Source organism: Coregonus lavaretus, assembly GCF_964263955.1.
Source record: "Coregonus lavaretus genome assembly, chromosome: 28".
In the NCBI taxonomy this organism is placed as follows: Eukaryota; Metazoa; Chordata; class Actinopteri; order Salmoniformes; family Salmonidae; genus Coregonus; species Coregonus lavaretus.
Window position 1 is genome coordinate 22,295,661 of NC_140015.1, and position 23,267 is coordinate 22,318,927.

The window sequence follows — 23,267 nt, forward strand, 5'->3', positions numbered from 1 at the left end:
CGGGCCGGGCCGGACCAGACTGGCGACACGCACCACTTGCTTGGTGCGAGGAGCAGGACTGCGTTCCTTTATTAACCCCCGCTCCTTCTGCTGCCTAACCAGCTCCTCTCGCCGTGCCTCTACACTTTCCTTCTCCCTTTTAGCCTCCTGTAGCGCCTCCCTCTGACCGAATAACTCCTGCTCCCTCTGAACCAATAGCCCCCGTAACATGGTGGCCTCCTCTCCTAACCTGCAGACCCGCCCTTTAACGGCCTCCTGCTGCCTCGTCGTCCACACCGTGTGCCCCCCCCCCCAACATTTTCTTGGGGTTGCCTCTCGGGTTTCCTTCGTCGGCACTGTTGGCGCCGTTTCTCCTCTCTATACCGGGCCTCCACTGTCTCCTCCCAAGGACGGCGATCCATCCCAGCCTGAATCTCCTCCCAAGTCCAGGATCCCTTACCGTCCAGGATCTCCTCCCAGGTCCAGGCTGTCTGCTCCTGAACACGCTGCTTGGTCCTCGTTTGGTGGGATCTTCTGTCACGTTCGTTGAATGACGGGACAGACCAAGGCGCAGTGTGATATGCGTACATGTTTATTTTCTATTAAAACACAACGACAAAACAACCAACGAAACGAAACGTGAAGTCAAAGGTAGACGACACAACATACTTTAACCGGAACAAGATCCCACACCCCACTAGTGCCAATAGGCTGCCTAAGTATGGTCCCCAATCAGAGACAACGAACGACAGTTGCCTCTGATTGGGAACCACACCGGCCAACATAGAACCATACATACTAGATCGACAAACAATGACCAAACACAACAAGGAATATACACACCCTGACTCAACATATAAGCGTCCCCTGAGTCAGGGCGTGACAGTGCTAGCACATGGGCAGATCAAATACACAGCTGGAACGCCGATTAAGGTGTTTACATGTCTTAATAATTTGAAAGATTGCTCAGAAAACCAGGTGTTTTAATCGGCGTATGCTTACTTAGATTTTGACCTTACTGTGTCATTAAGATAAGCAGAGTAAGGTGTTTACATTACTTTTGCATAATCTGCCATAATCTGTTTCATATCAATTTATTAGTGTACATGTAAACATACTCAATGTGCAGAGGTATGAGGTAGTTGAGATAATGTAGGTAATATGCACATGTAGGTAGGGGTAAAAGTGACTAGGCAATCAGGATAATAAATAAATAAACAGAGTAGCAGAAGTGTATGTGAAGAGTGTGAAAGTGTGTCTGTGTGAGTGTGTGTGTGGCATCAATATGCATGTGTGTGTGTGTTGTGTGTGTGTGTGAGTATGTAGTTGAATGTACAGTGCCTTGTAAAAGTATTCATCCCCCTTGGTGTTTTTCCTATTTTGTTGCATTACAACCTGTCATTTAAATGGATTTTTATTTGGATTTCATGTTTTATCTTTATTTTATTTATTTCACCTTTATTTAACCAGGTAAGCCAGTTGAGAACAAGTTCTCATTTACAACTGCGACCTGGCCAAGATAAAGCAAAGCAGTGCGATAAAAACAACACAGAGTTACATATGGGGTAAAAAAACATAGTCAAAAATACAACAGAAAATATATATACAGTGTGTGCAAATGTAGCAAGTTATGGAGGTAAGGCAATAAATAGGCTATAGTGCAAAATAATTACAATAGTATTAACACTGGAATGCTAGATGTGCAAGAGATTATGTGCAAATAGAGATACTGGGGTGCAAAAGAGCAAAATAAATAACAATATAGGGATGAGGTAGTTGGGTGGGCTAATTTCAGATGGGCTGTGTACAGGTGCAGTGATCGGTAAGGTGCTCTGACAACTGATGCTTAAAGTTAGTGAGGGAGATAAGAGTCTCCAGTCTCTAGCCTACTCCAGTCAACGGACATACACAACATAGTCCAAATTGGTGAAGTGAAATGAAAAACCACCATATCTTATTTAGGGGCTTCATAGCAAAGGGCGCATACATATGCGCGCACCACTTTTCCGTTATTAATTTTTTTTAAAGAAGCAATTACCTTCAGAAGTCACATAATTAGTTAAATAAAGTCCACCTGTATGCAATCTAAGTGTCACATGATCTGTCACATGATCTCAGTATATATACACCTGTTCTGAAAGGTCCCAGAGTCTGCAACACCACTAAGCAAGGGGCACCACCAAGCAAGTGGCACCATGAAGACCAAGGAGCTCTTCAAACAGGTCAGGGACAAAGTTGTGGAGAAGTACAGATGAGGGTTGGGTTATAAAAAAATATCCGAAACTTTGAACATCCCACGGCGTACCATTATATCCATTATAAAAAAATTGAAAGAATATGGCACCCCAACAAACCTGCCAAGAGAGGGCCGCCCACCAAAACTCACGGACCAGGCAAGGAGGGCATTAATCAGAGGCAGCAAAGAGACCAAAAATAACCCTGAAGGAGCTGCAAAGCTCCACAGTGGAGATTGGAGTATATGTCCATAAGACCACTTTAAGCCATACACTCCACAGAGCTGGGCTTTATGGAAGAGTGGCCAGAAAAAAAACATTGCTTAAAAAAATAAATAAGCAAAAAACGCCAAAAGGCATGTGGGAGACTCCAAGCATATGGAAGAAGGTACTCTGGTCAGATGAGACTAAAATTGAGCTTTTTGGCCATCAAGGAAAACGCTATGTCTGGCGCAAACCCAACACCTCTCATCACCCCGAGAACACCATCCCCACAGTGAAGCATGGTGGTGGCAGCATCATGCTGTGGGGATGTTTTTCATCGGAAGGGACTGGGAAACTGTTCAGAATTGAAGGAATGATGCATGGCGCTAAATACATGGAAATTCTTGAGGGAAACCTGTCTCAGTCTTCCAGAGATTTGAGACTGGGAGGGAGGTTCACCTTCCAGCAGGACAATGACCCTAAGCATACTGCCAAAGCAACACTCGAGTGGTTTAAGGGCAAACATTTAAATGTCTTGGAATGGCCTAGTCAAAGCCCAGACCTCAATCCAATTGAGAATCTGTGGTATGACTTAAAGATTGCTGTACACCAGCGGAACCCATCCAACTTGAAGGAGCTGGAGCAGTTTTGCCTTGAAGAATGGGCAAAAATCCCAGTGGCTAGATGTGCCAAGCTTATAGAGACATACCCCAAGAGACTTGCAGCTGTAATTGCTGCAAAAGGTGGCTCTACACAGTATTGACTTTGGGGGGGGTGAATAGTTATGCACGCTCAAGTTCTGTTTTTTTGTCTTACTTTTTGTTTGATTCACAATAAAAAATATTTTGCATCTTCAAAGTGGTAGGCATGTTGTGTAAATCAAATGATACAAACTCCCAAAAAATCCACTTTAATTCCAGGTTGTAAGGCAACAAAATAAGAAAAATGCCAAGGGGGGTGAATACTTTTGCAAGCCACTGTAGTCTATGTGTGTGTGTGTGTGTGTGTGAGCTTATGTAGTCAAATGTAGTCTATGTGTGTGTGTGTGTTGGAGTGTCAGTGTAGTATGTGTGAGTGTGTGGGTAGAGTCCAGTGAGTGTGCATAGAGCCGGTGCAAATAAAGAGAGTCAGTGCAAATAAAAAGGGGTAGCCATTTGATTAACTGTTCAGAAGTCTTATGGCTTGGGGTTAGAAGCTGTTCAGGAGCCTTTTGGACCTAGACTTGGCGTTCCGGTGCCGCTTGCCGTGCGGTAGCAGAGAGAACAGTCTATGATTTGGATGGCTGGAGTCTTTGACAATTGTTAGGGCCTTCCTCTGACACTGCCTGGTATAGAGGTCCTGGATGGCAGGGAGCTCGGCCCCAGTGATGTACTGGGCCATACGCACTACCCTCTGTAGCGCCTTACGGTCCGATGCCAAGCAATTGCTATACCAACGGTGATGCAGGCAGTCAAGATGCTCTTAATGGTGCAGCTGTATGTTGACACTGGTATTGTGCTGGAGATAGTGAAAATGAGGTTGAAAAGGGCTGGAGTTGCCCTTTAATATGAACGGTTGACAGGGTTTATAACCCCACGGCAGACAAAGAGATCTTTATAGTGTAATTACACCTTATGTCCACCATTCTTACAATATAATAGTCTGCTGAATTTGATAAACACAGGAAAAACACAGGGTAGACTGACACCACTCTTAACCCTGACAACCTCCTCAACCCTCATATCCCATCATCTCTCCCCTCTGGGTCAGAGCAATTCATGATGTTTGTTTAGAGCCAAAAGAGGGTCCATAATAGCAGAGGGTGATAGGTTATCACAATGATAAAGCAGCCCAACCTCCTGGCCTGGGGCTCTCAGTTCTCTCAGTCACTGTGCTGTGTTGTGCCATGTTGAACTCAATGTCGGACACTATCTCTACCGTGAATGAGCAGAGAAACAAGCAACTAAATACAGGAGTCCTCCAGAACGCATTGTAGTTGTGAAAAAAATGCCTCTGAATAGCCACCCAGCACTGTAATTTTAGTAATTCAGGCCTCTGAGTACACGACAACACTCATTGTCAGAGAAAAGGTCATCCTGGGTGTGTGAGTAAAGGTCTTTGTGTTTGTAAACTATGCCAGTGCCAGTATGTGAATTTAGTGATTGAAAGAGCGGAAGGATAAAGGTGCGGTAAACTGCAGTTGATAGACTGATGTAGTTGGAGATAACAGCTTTTGAGAGCAGAAAGATCAGAGGACTTGATAGCTCAAGAAGAGGCACCTGAGCCCCCCCCCCCCCCCATCCCCTCAGACCTTTGAGAGATTTGTGATGGGGATCTGCAAGTGGGAACCCACCCACCCCATCCATAGACCCTCATACAGCAGATAGCTAATCTGGGGATAGAAAGTGTCCCTCTCAAGGGAGCCCATATAGATGGCCGTAAGCTTATGGTCCAGTGAATTAAAACCCAGGGAGAATGTGGATAGGCTTTCAGTTTCCCGAGAGCGAGAGTTCATTAGTGAGCCATCATCAGAAGGGCTGGATAGGAGCTGGCCTGGCAAATCCGAAGGGATAGATTTCCCCAAAGCTTTAGCTGAGGCTCAGCATCTTCTGTAGTCAGGTTCCTGAACCTCGACCTCAGAGTAGAGAGTAGAGCGCACTCACCTCCTCTCAGCACAGCTCCCTAGAACAAATACACTCAACTGAACATAAGGATCACTCTACATTCAATAGGATTAGCTCCAATACTCCACTTTGTAAAAGGTAGGCTATCTTTCACATAATCCAATAACAGAGCTGATCACTTTTTCATGTCAAAGAAAATACATGTAACTGTGTGGGGCGGCAGGTAGCCTAGAGGTTAAGATCGTTCGGCCAGCAAACAAAAGGCTGCTGGTTCGAATCCCCAAGCTAACTAGGTGAAAAACCTGACGAGTAAAGCACTTAACCCTATTTGCTCCTGTAAGTCTGCTAAATGACTGAAATGTTAACATTTTTATGTAATGTTGAAATATTCATTGAGTCAACCAACAGACCTAGAAAACTGGTTGATGAGTCAGTTAGATAGCAAACACTGGCTTTTGCATCATGTCTGAACAACTGAGAACTGTCGACTAGCCTACTTCTGTTAGAGAATCACTGGCGTAGACGTTTAGCAGGATCTATTGATTTGGGAGACGCTTAGTAGTTATGACAGGTGTGGCATCAGCAGCAGCAGACAGAACTAAGCAAACTGCTTGTTTAAGCATGTTACCAATTGCCTTACTGCCTCCAGAGGAAGAGATTTCTGACTGTGCCCACATCTAATTGTCTTACTTATGCGCCATCTGCCTATAATCCCAAAGCTTGGGAAAATAAACATAACGGAGATGCATTGCACTGCACACTCCCTCAGCCTTTCTGCGTGCTAAATTAAATCTTGCTATGAGATTTAAGGGTAACTTGAGGACTCACTGTTTCGGCTGGCTTTCAGCTTGGAAAGTAGTTTCTGAGTGGAGGGCAGGTCTCCGTTCTTGACGGCCTGCAGTAAGTCCTGCTCCTTCCCCATGATGGTCCAAGGTGTGTAAGCGCTTCACTGGCGTCCGTCGAGAGTCCAGGCAGCGGCTTCCTCACAGCGCCATGCTAAGGCACAGCCGCATCAACCTACCTCAGAGTTACTGTCCTCACGCTCTCACAGAAACACACACAGCTGACAGGTGAGGGAATGTGAAGTAGTAGAGGGGAGGACTCACAGCCTCAAATCAGCTGCCTCAACTCCCAGTCCGGTTACGGATGCCAAGTCAAGGGAGGCCTGAGAGATGGAAAATCTCTTTTGCTGCTTAAATTTCCTGTTCAACTTTCTCTCTGTCTTTATTTGCGAAATATTTTATTGTACAGAGTGTATCAGGGGTTGGAGTCATGTGGAGCTACCATTTATGTGGTGGAGGGCCCCGGCGGGTGCTGTGGTCAGAGCACTGAGAAGGCTGGAATGTAGCAGCTTGAACCAGCAGTCCAGAACCTGAGAACAGAGAAAAGGAGAATAACAGTTAGGTTAATAGGCTATATCATAGTGCATTCAATACTGGACAAACCACACAGACATGCCCATATGGCTATAGAACACATGGTGGAGAAACCAAAGCAGGGCCGTCAGAAAGCGTGTAACCACAAGGAAGCTCCAACCCAAAGAACAGCAACAGGGTTTTTACCACGCTTCAACAAAATGTCACCCCAATGCTATGGGCCTATTAATTTGGAAATGAATCAAAATATTAAATTGGGAAGAAAAAACTATTTAGCACAAAGCCCAGCATGCCTAGCATCAGTTTTTCATTTATTTCCCTGCTCGAACTTACAGGAAAATCAGTGGAGTGCCCTTTACTAAAACAGTGAGGGAGGGAGTAATATCCTGAAAACTCTAAAGAATCTCCCCACAAAATTAACATCTCACTCACATACATAAATACGCATCGTTGTCACTTCAATTCATGGTGAGCAGCAAATATCTGAGATTAAATGAAGTAGCCTCTTCTGGCCATCCTCCTCAACAACAACACAAGTCTGATAATCAGTGCAATTTATGAGAAAAAAATGTGGTTTAATGACTGCAGTGCATACCAGGACTTTATGGACAAATGGTTCATGAGAGACCAACTTGCCCATAGAGGATGATGGACATTTTTTCAGAGCCTTTTCAACACTTGAGCTGGTGTTATTTACAGTTTTCCCTGAGGCTCTGTGATAATGCTTGACCATGTACCAAATGCAATTGAATTGGAGGCTACTTAAACTCTTCCAGCCCAATGGCCAGAACAGTTGAGGGAAATGAGAGCAAGAAGTAGCCTAGTTTAGGAGTGTTTATGTTGCTTTTAAACTTCAGTATGAAAATGTATGCACTCACTAACTGTAAGACGCTCTGGATAAGAGCGTCTCCTAAATGACTAAAATGTAAAATGTAAACAATTCATCTATATTTGTTGCACTTAGACGGTAGCAGAATTAGATAGAACTCATGCATGAAAGTACAATAACGCAAATTGTGATGTGTTCATGATCACCCTGAACCAGTAACTGGGCAGAGGAGGAGACGATGAATATGATGAGTTCCCACTCCAGCCCAGTTAGCTACCATTAATGTCCCCATTAGACAGCTCAGCAAGCGTTATAATGTCAAAATACGTTTGTTACTCACCAAATATGGAGTTTCGCTGAGCAATTATTGTCATTTACTGCCGTCACGCCCGGTATGTACTTCCAAAAAAGGTCTAAATTAAAAATGTACAAGCAACCAACATTTTTTGTCTTGTCTGGAAAGAATGTATTGTTTTTGACCAAGTGCGCATGCGCCAAATCCAACTCTTCAGCACCGCCAATAAAATCACTCATTACCAATAGTGTGCAACTGCAGCCCGCAATTTGGGGCGTTTCTGCATGTGGGCATTCCTGCTAGCACACGTGTCGCCCCCGCCTCCTGCCTGCTGTGTACCGGAGTCCTCCTTGCTAGCTAGCAGGAGCGACACTGGTAAACAGTGTCCTTTGCTCCCACCTACCCGTCACTGTCGTTTGAAAACACCTACCAGGGTGTTTACAAACACTACAGGAACAAGATCATCCACATGTATTGATCACATTTTTACTAATACTGTTGAACTTTGTTGAAAAGCTTTATCCGTACGCATTGGATGCAGTGATCACAATATAGTGGCTATATCCAGGAAAGCAAAAGTTCCAAAAGCTGGGCCTAAAATAGTGTATAAGAGATCATACAAAAGATTTTGCTGTGACTCTTATGTGGATGATGTTTGAAAAAAATATTTGTTGGTCTGGTGTGATTAATAAGGAGCATCGAGATGTTTCTTCCAATTATTGATAAACATGCACCTTTTGCAACAGCTAATGGGGATCCTAATAAAATACCAAATACCAACAGAACTGTGGGAAAACAGTGCCCGACAGGCGGGGGAGGAGCACACTGTCTAGTACCGGTCGACCCCCCCTCCCGCTAGCACAGCAGGCGGGAGACTTGGGTGACACTGTGTGATAGCTAACTAGCTAGCTAATCAGCGACACCGTGTGCTAGCTTGCTAGTTAGCTAGCGAAGGACACTGTCTACCGATCGCTAGCATAGCAGGCTGGGGCGACACCATGGACTAGCTAGCTTGATAGTTAGCGACTAGTTAGCTAGCTAGCACACAGTGCCGCTCCCGCCTGCTATGGAGCTAGTCCTAAGGTTCTCCTTAGGACTAGCTCGCTAAGCTAGCGCACAGTGTACTTTGCTCCCGCCTGCCAAACACCTGCCCTCGCTGTCGTTAACAGAACTGCGGGAAAACAGTGCCCGAAAGGCATGGGCAAAGGACACTGTCTACCGGTGTATGGCTAGCTAGCTACTGTTGTCGCCCCCGCCCCTTCTCTGTGGGGTTTATCAGCGGCTGGCATCCAAAGTTATTGTGCATTAAAGCCACCTACTGTACTGGAGCGCCCCCACCTCCTGCCTGTCCTAACTTAAAAACGAACAACTAGAAGTATAAAGAGGTGTTCCTGTAGATGCAAGAATTCCCACATGCAGGAACGCCCTGAATTGCACCCTTCTCCTCATTACTGCCACGCACGGGTCGGCTAATACAGCAGCAGTACAGTATCCCGAAAGATAATTTATAAAACGTTTATTTACACCTTTTTTGAAGCACATACTGGGGCGTGACGGCAGTAAATGACCATAGTTGCGCAGCAAAACTCCATATTTGGTGAGTATAACCAGCATATTTTGATTTAAGGCTTGCAGAGCAGTCTAATAGTAAAATTAATGGTATTTAACTGGGCTAGAGAGAAGACTCGTCATCTCCTCTGCCCAGTTCAGATCACCCTTGCCTGCAAATTCATGTTCAGCAAAATGTTGCTATATAAACATACACCGTTTTGAGAAAGTTCACAGTGTGCACAGCAGGATCACACTAATGAGATGGTGTCTGCACAGCACAGCTCTGCAGTCTGCACTGTTTTTTTGTGCGAACATAACTTGCTACATTACATAAGCTGGCAGTCTGAGTACACCACACACCCAAAGAGGTGCACAGGGCGTAAGCTGTCATTCCCAATAACAGTGATCATGTCCTCCTCCTCCCCCATATTGTATGGGGTCATACAATATGAATGTGTGTTTGAGAGGTTGGCGTGTGTAACTGGTGATGGGGTGCAACTTTATTCACTGGTCCCAATGGAGAACTATACCATGATGCATGATTCTGATTATGGATAATGTATTGCCAATAATGTGTTTTTAGAAGTAGACCTAGTCATTTTTGTTCATGCAACTGTAAGATAGTTATCACTCAATTACAAAGTTATCCATAAATAAGACACACACATTACAAAGCATGGTGCAAACGTGCAATGCAACTTGAACTGGATTATGAAAAGAAAAATACCGTTAGCTAGTAGTTCTTGCTCCATATGTAGCAAGCCTATCACTTTAGCTAGCATCTACTTTTCAGTCTCGCGATTGCTTCGTTCACTAAAATAACATGGCTAGCTAGCTAGCAAAGCTAATTTGCTTGCTAGCGACCTTCGGACTGAACTTCTTAACTAGATTTCCGAGCCCGTCGGTAGGGGCCATTCCTGTCTCTCCATGATGATGAAGTTTAAATTCACATTTGTCTTACCTTATACAGTGTTGTTGTTGCATGTTAGAAAACGGGAATACATGCAAGGTGGCAGTTTTCAGAGCCCTCCAGGGTACAAGCAAAAGTAATCGTAGCCTTCCAATAACTCAAGGAAAGTAATTTTGAGTCCGTCTCCTACAGAAAGCGAATCTTAGTACTCCTCTTATTTCCCGTAAACACGTAGCCTACTTATTACCAATATATGTCAAATATAAAAATACATAAAAAAAGTTTGTATAATTTGATGCAATATTTTCCAACTCCGACGCGAAAGCCAGACTCCGCTATATTGTCACTTGCTCCGCCAGATCCAATCCAGAATGTGTTCGTCCCTCCCACAGTCCTCTGTCCCCGCTCTCCCCTCCTCCGCTTCCAAAAAGAGCAAGCAGTGCGTCCCAACTCGCGCCAGTGCAACTTCACATATGAAGTAGGGATATTTTTCCATCAAAGATGTGATAATCTCGACATTGTCTATCACTAACCAACTATTTATATTTTTAAAAATCCATAACATTCACTACATTAAAGTTTAAAGCTAGAATCCCTAGTTGTACATACATTTTTGGACATGTGTATGTAAACAAACTGTATAGCCTCAAAACATGGTTACAACTATAATGTTGATATCATGGCTGGTCAGTCCTTGCATCCATAGCTCTATGAATTTGAGAGTGGTTACATTTCTCCTGGCCCCTCCCTCAGCTTTTTACCAAAATAGAGGCCGGGTGTCCGCTTTGCTATTGTTTCAATTAGACTCTAGCTTTAATTAGGTTTGTCAAATTAAAGATTTGCTGTTGGAATAAGAAAACAATTATTGCACATGGGATGCTGTCCCATAACATTTTGCACAGGTGTCAGTGGCAGAAAATGGCGATAACACAGCTTTCCCAAAAAAAATCTACAATTTGTTACAAGTGGTCATTATCTTGCTTTTACAGTTAATGACATAATCTAGCAGCATTTGCTGGTCTATTATCAGGATTTTTCATAACAGACACTTGAGGACACTCAGCCATGTAGATCCATTTATGTAACAATAGTTCAGCAGATCAAAGCTTGAGTCTTCCAAGAATGGGTCACATTTTCTTTATTGTGGCTTGGAGTAACCCATCCTTGGATAGGCACTGCACAAAGAGGCTGAAAGTCAAAGTTCACCTACAAAAGGTTGGCATGAATGGATGCTGGCTTCATAACGTTAATGTGTTCAATGTAAGTCCCAGTCAAACCGACAGTTTTAAATGAGAATAGGCATTGCAGGAAAATGAGAAAGAGGAATGACCGAGAGACTATAGTCTCGGCTCCCTGCACCTGCCTTCAGAGAAGATAAGGGTTGTTAAAATGATCAAAGGCCCGATCCCACAAACAGACGCTTGGAACACCTGAGATTGGCTTTACACCGTCAAAGCCCTTTAATGTTGCTGTGTGACTAATGACAAAGGACGCCACACAACTCCAGCAGCCACTCCTTCAGAGGGACCACCGCCATGGCAAACATAGGAGTTAACAGTATTTCAAGGAAGGCTTTTCACATGAAAATACAATTGAGTGTCCATCATTTCTCTTTTGTCCTCTTGTACAGTGACATTACTTTTCGTGCATGCAGTACCTCCCACAACCAGCTCTCCATCTGCATGTCGTGGTTGGCATAGAAGCGCAAGGGCTGCTTCACAGCATCATAGTAGTGGTCAGAGAAGTCTGCAAAGTTTTTTGTGATGAACCCATAGGCAGACACCTGCAGGAGGGTAGGAGATTTGTTCACTTATGCATGAATGGCATTCTCAGTCAGCTGTGTAAATATCTGCATGCATAGTTCAGGCTATAATACAGTTTCAGTATAGCATCTAGCCTTCAATACAGATGTAGGATCTTACATTAAACGTGTGTATTTGACATTTAAAAAGGCTTCTGAAGTGTCATTTCCACTTTCAAATTTCAGACTTGATTTTCCCTTACAAAAAAAGATCAACCCCTACAAAAATGTCCATTAATTATAATCCACTTTTACTGTTGCTGCAGGATTATGTTAATTACATCTGACACAATCAATATGGAATAACTGTATATGGGGTCTATACCAGGACTATAAAAAGAGGATGTCATGGTTTCCCAATAAATCACTTCCATACTTGCCAAATTGCCATATGTCATTAGACACTTGGTTGGTTAAACAGTGACCAATAGATTACCAATGACAAAGCATGTGGTGATGTGACCTGACCTGGTCACACATGTGCAGGGCGGTCAGAAGCATCAGAGCACCAGTGCTGGGCATGTAGAGCTGACTGTACTTCAGCAGGGGAGACTTCAGAAACCTGTGCAGCATTGACAGTCAATAGTCATCAATGTTAAAAGCAGCCAATAATTATCTAAAAGTCTCCATTTGACTTGGCAATACGAGTCCCCTTACCTTTGCGTTACATATGTAATAAAATCTGGATGAAGCATTTTAAAGTGCTGAACTGGTGGCTTAAATCCAAAGTATTGAGAGGGCCTGTTTGAGGGGACAAATGTAGTATGAGGTGAAAAAAACATTTTCCATTAAGAATGTTACCTGAAACAAATGTCAATAATCAATAGCAAGGGAGCTTACAAATAGACGAGTTTCGTCAAGTGAATTGTATGCCTACAGCCATACCACCACTCACAAGATTCTATCCATTGCGCACTGCACTACATTCATAGAAATACAACGGCACCATCTTGTGGTGAATTACAGCGGAGATAAACCCATTCACCAGCATAAGTGCAAGATCGTTGTACTTTCCTTGACCACAGTACTGTAACACACCATTGTATCATGCTGTTCAAATGTACTACTCTTCTTAATGACCCTCTCAACTCACCAGTCCCCCTTGTCATGACCGGAGGTGACAGTGAGACCCTGGATAGCAGCTGACATCATCACATAGTCACGTTTGTTGGATGGAATGAAGATATATCGGCCTCTCTGCAGATAGGAAATAGTCAAAGCTTTAAGGAATAGTTGCATAAACAACCACTCAGTGTGACAAATTCCTAACACTTTAAAATGGACCGGATTCAACACTGTAGCCCAGGGTTTCCCAAACTTGGTCCTCGTGACCCCAAGGGGTGCATGTTTTGGTTTTTGCCCTAGCACTTCACAGCGGATTCAAATAATCAACAAGCTTTGATAATTTGAATCAGCTGTGTAGCTTTAGGGCAAAAACATGCACTCCTTGGGGCCCCGAGGACAGAGTTTGGGAAACGCTGCGTGTAGCCTGTCCCACAAGTTCTTACCCGCCCACGTGGGACCTTGGTGAAGCCATCTTTTCTGTAAAATTTGAGGGAATTCTTCATAGTATTTGTGGTGAACCCATAGAAAGATGTCTTTGTGCCCACGTCCTCCTCAAAGTGCTTGGTGATTGCCCCATTGACCCTGGAATAAATAATGTACCATCAGTCTATTACTTTTGCGTTTGCTTATAAATTAAGTGGATCAATATAAGGAAATATTTACAATTGCAACAACTTGATCTTAGTTATGTCAAAGAGCAATAAGAGAAGTCTAATAGGTTTTTGAAGCTGGTCAAAGGGGAGCTGCAGCAGCACTACTGACCTGAAGACAAAGTGGTGACTGTCGATGGCCCTGCCTTGTTTGGAGCCTCGAAGGATGCCGCCATTGCCTACCACAGCACAGCGGACACACTGATCAGGCCACCTGCGCTCAAACAGGCGGCTGCTGGATGAGTCGTTGAGCAGGGCCAAAGTGGATCTCACAACTGATCAAAAACAAAGAAGCAAAAAGGAGAGAGGACAATGTGTTTATATACAATATACCCGTAGTTTTGTTGAGATTATTAAATAGGGTCTTGGAGGGAATGTTCATACCGTCCTGGGGCAGGTCCTTCCAGCCATAGGGGGGCATATACTTCTCCAATCGCCCCCACTCTGAATGGCTGAAGCTCCCAGCCCACTGCAGCACAGGCACTTTAAAGTTAAAGCGTAGTCTGAAGAAGTCATCCTTCTTCACTGCTTTTCTCAGAGGACACAAACCCTCTAGCTGAGTAGAGAGACAGACCTCACTTGACATTGTACTGTACAAGACGTATACGTGTGCCTTTGTTCTATTAGAGGCGAGGCAACTACATCATCTCTGTGCGATTACCTTCTCTTCACCAGTTGCTGTGGTGTTGTCCCAAAGCTCCTCATCGCGAGTCCAAATGTTATCAAACTCTGTGTCTTGACTGGAAGGAGAAGACAACACATGTATTGAAAATGCACAACAAAGAGTTAAATCCACACAAAACCTTGTTAAGTGGACAGAAGCACATCAGACCAATCCAGCGGATTTGTTTAAATCAGGGATGGGCAACTTTGATGGGGCCCACAAAATCTAACCTCATGGCTCGCGGGTCTGCGTACTCACACATGCAGTTATATATTTAGCCTTTTTATGGACCCTAAGCGAAATTTGAAGTGTAATTTCTGTAAATGTCATGCAATTCTACTCATTTTGCCATGGGGCGGAGAGAAAAGGGCAGTTTTTAATATGACATCTGACAGAGTGACTAAATCAATGGGGGCCCACTGGTAGGTAATTAAACTACGTTTAGATAGCTGGCTGCAAAACTAACTTAAAATCAAATTTAAAAAATAGCTGACATGGGCTAATTGAGTGACATAAGAGAAAAACTGCTGATGCACAACCAAATTTCAAAATTCCACTTGATCTATTGTACTATTTTAACTCTCAACAGTTAGTTGAGACCCTGACAAATTAAACCTATCAAAACAATTCCAAACATGCATTTTAAACGGGACCTTTCCTTGGAACAGAGGAAAACAAGTGACAAGACACCTGACTTCAATTCAGATTAGAGTTCAAATTACTGCCATAAGTGTTGTTGTAGTTGTGATAATTACTGCTGTCTGAGTTGTGGAATCAGAATATTACATTTACATCCACAATTTAAAATCCGGAGCACAAACAATGTCTAAACTGTAATGTAGACATTATTTTGTTTTTTCAGGACAGGTCTGAACATCAATAAAAACGAGGTCAGTTGTGTGATATAATAGGTCACACATCCGTTACACATTAGCCTAGTCAGTGGCCTTACCACTAACTCAGAGCTTGACAAGACGGCAAGCATAACTTTAAAGACACCAGCAACACTGGAACCGCAAACGTCCTCTCATTTAGTAAAACATTTGAGTTTCAACTTTCAACTGCAAAAATGAAGGTGGAGTCTTATGAATGGGAAACGGATTATTACTACAACCCCACCCCCCTAAAAATGCATCAACAATGTGATAAATGTAATCTCATCTGCCAAAATCGAACCATTCCACAATAAAACACCAAAAAACTACAGTAGCAGTAGGTTGAGTGTGTCAATGTCCCAGTTGAATGCAACAGGTCGTAGAATACCGAGGTAAAGACAGATGCAGATAGTCGATTTGCATGCGATTGGATTTTTGTTGGACAATGGTTTCCCAATTAAATAAGTAAATAGCCTAGATTACATTCTACAAAGGTTTTAGAATCTACAAATATTTGAGCGGGAAAACAATTTCAGAAATCACAGAATATTCACCTGTTCGCAAGTCTGTCGTGGAAGAAGTTCAGGTCATAGTATTGTCCATACATAATCGTGGTTATAGTCAAACTTACACATAAAGCCCCTACTAGGAAGACACACTTCCGCAAAGAAATCGCCATATTTCTCAAAACTAGAGAACATAATATCTGGTGCTGTTTGAGTAAAAAAAAAGTTTGAGTTTAACTTTCCAGTTACAAGTCATTTTCTGCTCTAAATCCCAGGTCAGTTGGGCGAACAAGGTCCATATCCTTAATGACCCACGTGTTGTGCACAACAGGAGCAATACCATTGTTTTTCCTCTGCGTCTTTTTTCGGTCAGAATTTGATCTGTCCCGCAGACTATGATTGTGTTGTCTCCTTCCTGTTTTTATTTTATTTTTAACTGTCAGTGCACCTTCCTCGTGTGTTGGGTTTCTTTATATGGAAACGTCTCAATTCACATTAATTGGCAGTTTAAAGAGGTGTGGCCATAATTAGGGAAATTCTGGCTGGCTTGCGTTTCAATGATTCTTTATAACTTCTACCTTTTTACCTTTTCAACTTGCTTAAACTTGATACATGATTAGACTACAATTTGAGGAGAGCGTAGTCTACATGTAATGCATTACATGTTCATTACAGGTGCCATTGTAGCTAGGATTTTAAGGCGTTGTCTTTGGAGTTATGAAATCATAGCTAGTGCCATATAAGAATTCTCATAAATTCAGATTCGTTACGTTACTTAGGCTGCGTTTAGACAGGCAGAACAATTCTGATCTTTTTTAAACTAATTGGTATTTTGACCAATCAGATCAGCTCTGAAAAAGACCTGATGTGAAAAGATCTGATGTGATTGGTCAAAATACCATTTAGTGGACAAAAGTTCAGAATTGGGCTGCCTGTGTAAACACATCCTTTGTGATCTAGAAATGACAGAGTGGGATGGATAGAGGGGAGTAAGTAATTACATAGATTTGCAGATGGACTGAGAAATCATTTTCCAGCATGACAGAATAGGATTGGGTTTTAATTGGTCTCCAGCTGATGACAGGAACCTTCAACCAGTAGAGCCCCTTTTCCCTTCCGTGACTAGATAAATAACCAAGGGCCAGGGGGAGCACTGAGAGACCAACAGCTGATGTCAAGGTGATTCCTGTCCAGACGAGAAGAATGCAGCACAGATCAGAATGGGAACTCTGCTGCATACCAGAATTTATTTCATGCAGAGATGGGAATGAGTGGTGTTCCCATAGAAATGTAATTTAAAGACGCACTCCAGCTATTTTTGAACTTTTCCTATTCTAAAACAATATCCCACATTTAAATACAATAATGTACACACACTTAAAATTGGAATCCGTAGCGGTGAAACTGTCTCATTCATTTGTGATATTACAACAGCAAAGACGTTACTTCAGACAATGAACACTGTTTTTTCCGGCAGACATCATTGCACATCATTGCACGTGCAATAGACAGTCCTAGCAAAATTCTTGCTTGAGAAATTGCCCTTTGCTAAGAAGCTTTTTTTTTCTTCTTTTTGACCATTTGAATTGAAAACCACAGTAATGGACTTAATTGTTACCCAGAAATGATTTGATATTGAGATAAAAACGACTGCATTGGACCTTTAAACGGCAGAGGAGCTCCAGCAACAATAAAATAAAATACATCAGATTTATTTTATTTTATTGTTGCTGGAGCTCCTCTGCCGTTTAAAGGTCCAATGCAGTCGTTTTTATCTCAATATCAAATCATTTCTGGGTAACAATTAAGTCCATTACTGTGGTTTTCAATTCAAATGGTCAAAAAGAAGAAAAAAAAAGCTTCTTAGCAAAGGGCAATTTCTCAAGCAAGAATTTTGCTAGGACTGTCTGGGAGTGGTGTGAGTGGGGAGGGGAAAACTGAAAATTAGCTGTTATTGGCAGATAGGTTTGGAACTCTTTTTCTTATTGGTCTATTAAATCATTTCTGCATGGTGATGTCACCATGGAAGGCCAAAACTCCATCACACCAATACAGGCTGAAATTTCAGGCGGTCTTTTCAAACAGCTCTTACGCTAAAAGTGCATTATCATAATTTTCACAATTTCACAGTATTATTCCAACCTCATAGTGTGGAAATATACCCTCACCAGCCAGTTTATTAGGTATACCACTCCATTTACGAAAATGGATCGCTCCTACAGACAGTGTCACGTGGCCATGGCTTGTTATATAAAGCAGGCAGACAGGCTTTGAGGCATTCAATTACTGTTCGATTGAACGTTAGAATGGGCAAAGCGAGTGACCTAAGCGACTTTGAGCGTGGTATGCCAGGCGCGCTGGATCCAGTATCTCAGAAACGGCCATCCTCCTGGGCTTTTCACGCACAACAGTGTCTAGGGTTTACCAAGAATGGTGCGACAAACAAAAAACATCCAGTCAGCGGCAATCCTGTGGGCGAAAACAGCTCGTTGATGAGAGAGGTCGAAGGAGAATGGCAAGAATCGTGCAAGCTAACAAGCGGGCCACAAATGGACAAATAACAACTCAGTACAACAGTGGTGTGCAGAACTACATCTTGGAACGCACAACATGTCGATCCTTGTCACGGACGGGCTATTGCAGCAGACGACCACACCGGGTTCCACTTCTATCAGCTAAAAACAAGAAGAAGCGGCTCCAGTGGGCACATGATCACCAACCTAATAAATGGGCCGGTATATAAAACACAGGATAATCACATTTTTGACTGAACTGTGGCTTTAATAAATAAAACAAAAACAATAATAAATGTGCCTGGAGCTGCCAGTGGCGCTGTTTCTCCAAGTGCAGAGTTTGGCTTTAAGGGTAAAAAAATATGTTTTGAGTAACAACAACAAAAAATATCGGTCTCCCACCTTGATTGAGGAACAATAGTGTCAGAGGACACCTGGACCACCTATTGAAATATGCCTTTTATTAAGTAAATCGGGTGATAAATGAGCTGAAAATGAGACAAGTAGGACTTTCATTTGAGTTCTGTGGGTATTCCACTAAAACCCCTACTTTTTCTCTGATCCAGACTTTGTGCCTTTAATCTTCTCCATTGTCTCTGTCTGCTAACTAATACTCACCTGTGGTGCTATGTAGAATGATGCCAACACAGCTTACAAAAGTTATGGAATGAGGATGAAGCCAATTTATACTAGGAAGTGATTATAATTATGCCTTGAAATTTATTATGACATAAACACAAACATTGCATGACTTTGATAACGATCTGAGCAACTATATTTTTTTTATAAGGTGTTTTTCAAACATGTACTGTGTAACTATGTATACTGTAACTTTTTCAAACATGTTAGTGGTACCACCCCACAGAGGAATGATAAGAGTGTGACAAACAGTAGATGGGAAGAGTACTCATCTAGTTGTGGTGTGGTCAAAACAGCTAGACCATATCAGTGTAGCCTACCTCATTTGTTCTTGCCTGCTTTCACATGTACAACACATAATCATAGAAACATTGGACAAGGCATAAACAACTTGTATGTGTTCATGTGACACAATCATGAAAGTTGTTTAAACATTTTTACATTTCATAGCTTGCTATTTCTTATAGAAGTTTAGCTAAATAATATTGGTGTTAGACTTACTGAAAAAATATCCAGCCCAATGTGAAATCATGATTTATCAAATGGACTGTTCATACAGTGTAGAAACAGAGAGTTGAAATTAAAGTGTTATCACTCAAACACACATAAAAAAATACATGATCACACAACCTGTTTTGAGTGTCATATTATTTAATAAAATAAATGGTAAAAAGATACACCAGAGTACTAACCACAGAAGGCTGCTGAGGGGAGGACGGCTCATAATAATGGCTGGATTGGAGTGAATGGAATGGTATCAAACACAAGGAAACCATGTGTTTGATGTGTTCGATACCATTCCATTTATTCCGTTCAAGCTATTAGTATGAGCCCGTCCTCCCCAATTAAGGTGCCACCAGCCACCTGTGGTACTAACTATTAAAACCTCATAGCTTGAGACTCTAAACAAACTACTAAAATATATCCACACAGTATTTAAGGGTAGATCACACACTCAGACCTCCCTTATCAACCATTAAACAAATTTGATTGAAAATATGGAGTGTTTAGAATATCTGAAAAACATATACACTGAGTGTACAAAACATTAGGAACACCTACCTAATATCCCCCCCTTTTGCCTTTTGCCCTCAGAACAGCCTCAATTCGTCGGGGCATGGACTCTACAGGTGTCGAAAACATTCCACAGGGATGCTGACCCATGTTGACTCCAATGCTTCCCACAGGATGTCGTTTGGGTGGTGGACCATTCTTGATACACACAGGAAACTGTTGAGCGTGAAAAACCCAGCAGTGTTACAGTTCTTGACACACTCAAACCGGTGCGCCTGGCACCTACTACCCATACCCCGTTCAAAGGCACTTAAAGCTTTTGTTTGCCCATTCACCCAATCTATGTCTGAATTGTCTCAAGGCTTAAAAATCCTTCTTTAACCTGTCTCCTCCCCTTCATCTACACTGATTGAAGTGGATTTAACAAGTAACATCAATAAGGGATCATAGCTTTCACCTGGATTCACCTGGTCAGTCTATGTCATGTTTTGTACACTCAGTGTATATTTCAATATTACCTATATTAACACTACAAAGTAATTCCAAAATAGTTATTTACAACTGAAAATATATACAGTATATGTGACTTACCAACAATATTAACCAAGGTTAACAGAACAAGAACAGTATAAAGAATTGTGTCTTACATTCAAGTATTGTACAATTAATTTTGGTCTTATAGGTAATGCCATTTAACCTTATCACTCTACAGTATCTCACAATATTAAACCTATTGTCTTTGTCTGACACGATAAGTCAAACATAAATACTGTATTATACATTGACAGTTGCTCTGCTTGACACCTGCACTCTAAAAAGGGGGAACAGGCTATTCAGCCCAATACAAGGTTGAGAGGTTGACAATAACAGCACCGCCCCATTCTGCTCATGTGGGTCAACTCTCCATTCTCCCAGACTACAGGGAGTAGAGTTTGAGCTGCTCCTCCATGTCTCCCTCAGTCACCTCCCCTAGTGCCTCCTGGTTCTGCATCAGCAGGAGAAAGATGGCCGCCAACTGATCGTTTTGCACCCTAGAACAAATACACACAGACATGATGGCACGGCTTCCAATGCCTGGTTCTACATGACACGCTGACACACTCACACTCATCAACACACACAATAGATACATATAACAGAAACTAACTGTACACATTCAACACGTGACATCCAAAATAAGCACACTGTTATCAGTGTTTGTGTGTGTGAGAGTGTGTGAGTGTGTGAGAGTGTGTGTGTGTGTGTGTGCACAGGACATACACATAGGTGTACATACACTCATGGTCAAAAGTTTTGAGAATGACACAAATACTAATTTTCACAAAGTCTGCTGCCTCAGTTTTGATGATGGCAATTTGCATATACTCCAGAATGTCATGAAGAGTGATCAGATGAATTGCAAAGTCCCTCTTTGCCATGAAAATGAACTTAATCCCCCAAAAACATTTCCACTGCATTTCAGCCCTGCCACAAAAGGACCAGCTGCCATCATGTCAGTGATTCTCTCGTTAACACAGGTGAGAGTGTTGACGAGGACAAGGCTGGAGATCACTCTGTCATGCTGATTGAGTTAGAATAACAGACTGGAAGCTTTAAAAGGAGGGTGGTGCTTGAAATCATTGTTCTTCCTCTGTTAACCATGGTTACCTGCAAGGAAACATGTGCCGTCATCATTGCTTTGCACAAAAAGGTCTTCACAGGCAAGGATATTGCTGCTAGTAAGATTGCACCTAAATCAACAATTTTTCATATCATCAAGAACTTCAAGGTGAGAGGTTCAATTGTTGTGAAGAAGGCGTCCAGCAAGCGCCAGGACCGTCTCCTAAAGTTGATTCAGCTGTGGGATTGGGGCACCACCAGTGCAGAGCTTGCTCAGGAATGGCAGCAGGCAGGTGTGAGTGCATCTGCACGCACAGTGAGGCGAAGACTTTTGGAGGATGGCCTGGTGTCAAGAAGGGCAGCAAAGAAGCCACTTCTCTCCAGGAAAAACATCAGGGACAGTGTTACGAACCCCGTGGCTCTAAACGTCTAGGGTGGATGGACATGAGACCCGTAACATAAATCATGCAAATTAGGAGTGTGGCATGGAACAGTGAGAACAAATAGGACACAACTACCATGAACTACCGTCAAACACACATGGTTTATTTCAGAACACACGGTAAGGGTTTGGGAAAAAAAGGGCTGAGCAGGACCCAAGAAATGAAACAATAGTGTAAAACCCCCTAAACTGATCTAGCCTGCCTGAAGAACCGCTAGGCTACTGCTAGTCATACAAAAGTACAGTGGGTGGTCCGCTCAGGTCTAACTAGTGTTTTTAGACAGCGCTCTTCCTACGGGTAATGTACGCCCAAGGGCAACTAGCTTAAACTCCCCTTTTCCCAGAAACACACAAAGCTACCAAACAGGGTAATCAGCAACAAAGTAAGTACACAATACACAGGACACCACAGTATCCACACTCACATAAAGAAATGGCTTCTAACAAAGTTACCAATAGGGTAACCAACAACTTAGTGAGTACACAACACACAGGACACCACCGTGTCCATACTCACATATGGCAAAAATCTCTCTCTCTCTACAAACACAAGTGACTGGTTTTATATAATGGGATGTGTGATTGAACAAACGAGTAACAGGTGGTGCAATGCACAGGAATGTTCCCTGATTGGTCCAATCAGCAGACACCTCAACGACCACCAATCAGGAACATACAGGACACCTGTGATTAGGGCAGAAGGAGAGAAACACACAAAAACACAGGATACCTGTATCCGTAACACTCCCACCCTTAAAAGAGCAAACCACAATGGTTTGCGACACACGTACTATCACAACACCCAAATTCACAAATCATCCTACCGGGATAACAAAAAAAACCTAGATCATTACACACGAGACAAAGCATCTGCCAACACATTATCTAACCCCTTTTTGTGGCGGATCTCCAAATTATAATTTTGCACGACAAGTGCCCAACGCATAAGGCGTTGGTTCTGGTTGTACATCCGGTGGAGAAAAACTAAGGGGTTATGGTCAGTATACACTACCACTGTTAATGCACTGGAACCAACATAAACTTCAAAGTACTGCAGAGCTAACAACAAAGCTAGAGCTTCTTGTTCAATGGTGGAATAGTTTGTCTGACATTTGTTAAATTTCCGTGAAAAATAACAGACAGGATGGTCCACTCCACTCTGGTCTTGCTGCAGTAGAACAGCACCAGCACCTCTGGCACTTGCATCTACCTCCAGTTTAAACGGCCGCTCAAAATCTGGCGCAGCAAGAACAGGAGTACTACACAAGAGTGCTTTAGCAGTGTTGAAAGCAGTACAACAATCTTCAGACCATACAAATTTTCTCGCCGGACTGAGCAAATCCGTTAATGGAGCAACTACCGCAGAGAAATTTTTACAGAAACTACGGTAGTAGCCAACCATCCCTAAAAAACGGCGTAGCTCTCTTCTGGTGGTAGGTGCGGGAAATGCGTTTATAGCTGAAACCTTGGCATCTACAGGGCGCACCTGACCATGGCCGACCTGTTTACCAAGATAAG

The 23,267-nt window shown here is 42.7% G+C and overlaps 2 protein-coding genes across 2 annotated transcripts in view; both read right to left on the reverse strand.

Annotated features, from left to right (window-relative positions):
- Positions 1–10,358, reverse strand: part of LOC311103926 (caskin-2-like) — an 87,021-nt gene extending 76,663 nt beyond the window's left edge. Inside the window, 2 exon segments of the mRNA XM_084145545.1 lie at positions 5,849–6,392; positions 10,033–10,358. Of these exon segments, the coding sequence (XP_084001671.1) occupies positions 5,849–5,942 (94 nt within the window). The 5' untranslated portion in view covers positions 5,943–6,392; positions 10,033–10,358.
- Positions 10,359–11,413: 1,055 nt separating this feature from the next.
- LOC311103688 (alpha-N-acetylgalactosaminide alpha-2,6-sialyltransferase 2-like) lies at positions 11,414–15,913 on the reverse strand. Its single transcript, XM_084145303.1, has 9 exons — positions 15,591–15,913; positions 14,159–14,237; positions 13,882–14,053; positions 13,610–13,772; positions 13,291–13,429; positions 12,876–12,979; positions 12,440–12,523; positions 12,251–12,344; positions 11,414–11,764 (listed from the first exon to the last, which is right to left on the reverse strand). Exons 1-9 carry the CDS (start codon positions 15,713–15,715, stop codon positions 11,585–11,587), a joined length of 1,140 nt encoding a protein of 379 aa, XP_084001429.1. The 5' UTR covers positions 15,716–15,913; the 3' UTR covers positions 11,414–11,584.
- Between the last annotated feature and the right edge of the window lie 7,354 nt (positions 15,914–23,267).

Excerpts from the sequence above, each read along its gene's own strand:
- LOC311103688 (XM_084145303.1), bottom strand. The coding sequence starts at position 15,715 with ATGGCGATTTCTTTGCGGAAGTGTGTCTTCCTAGTAGGGGCTTTATGT. Across the intron at positions 13,430-13,609 it reads AGTCACCACTTTGTCTTCAG|GGTCAATGGGGCAATCACCA; the intron begins GTCAGTAGTGCT and ends TATTTATTCCAG. Across the intron at positions 12,524-12,875 it reads GGTCATGACAAGGGGGACTG|GCCCTCTCAATACTTTGGAT; the intron begins GTGAGTTGAGAG and ends CCCCTCAAACAG.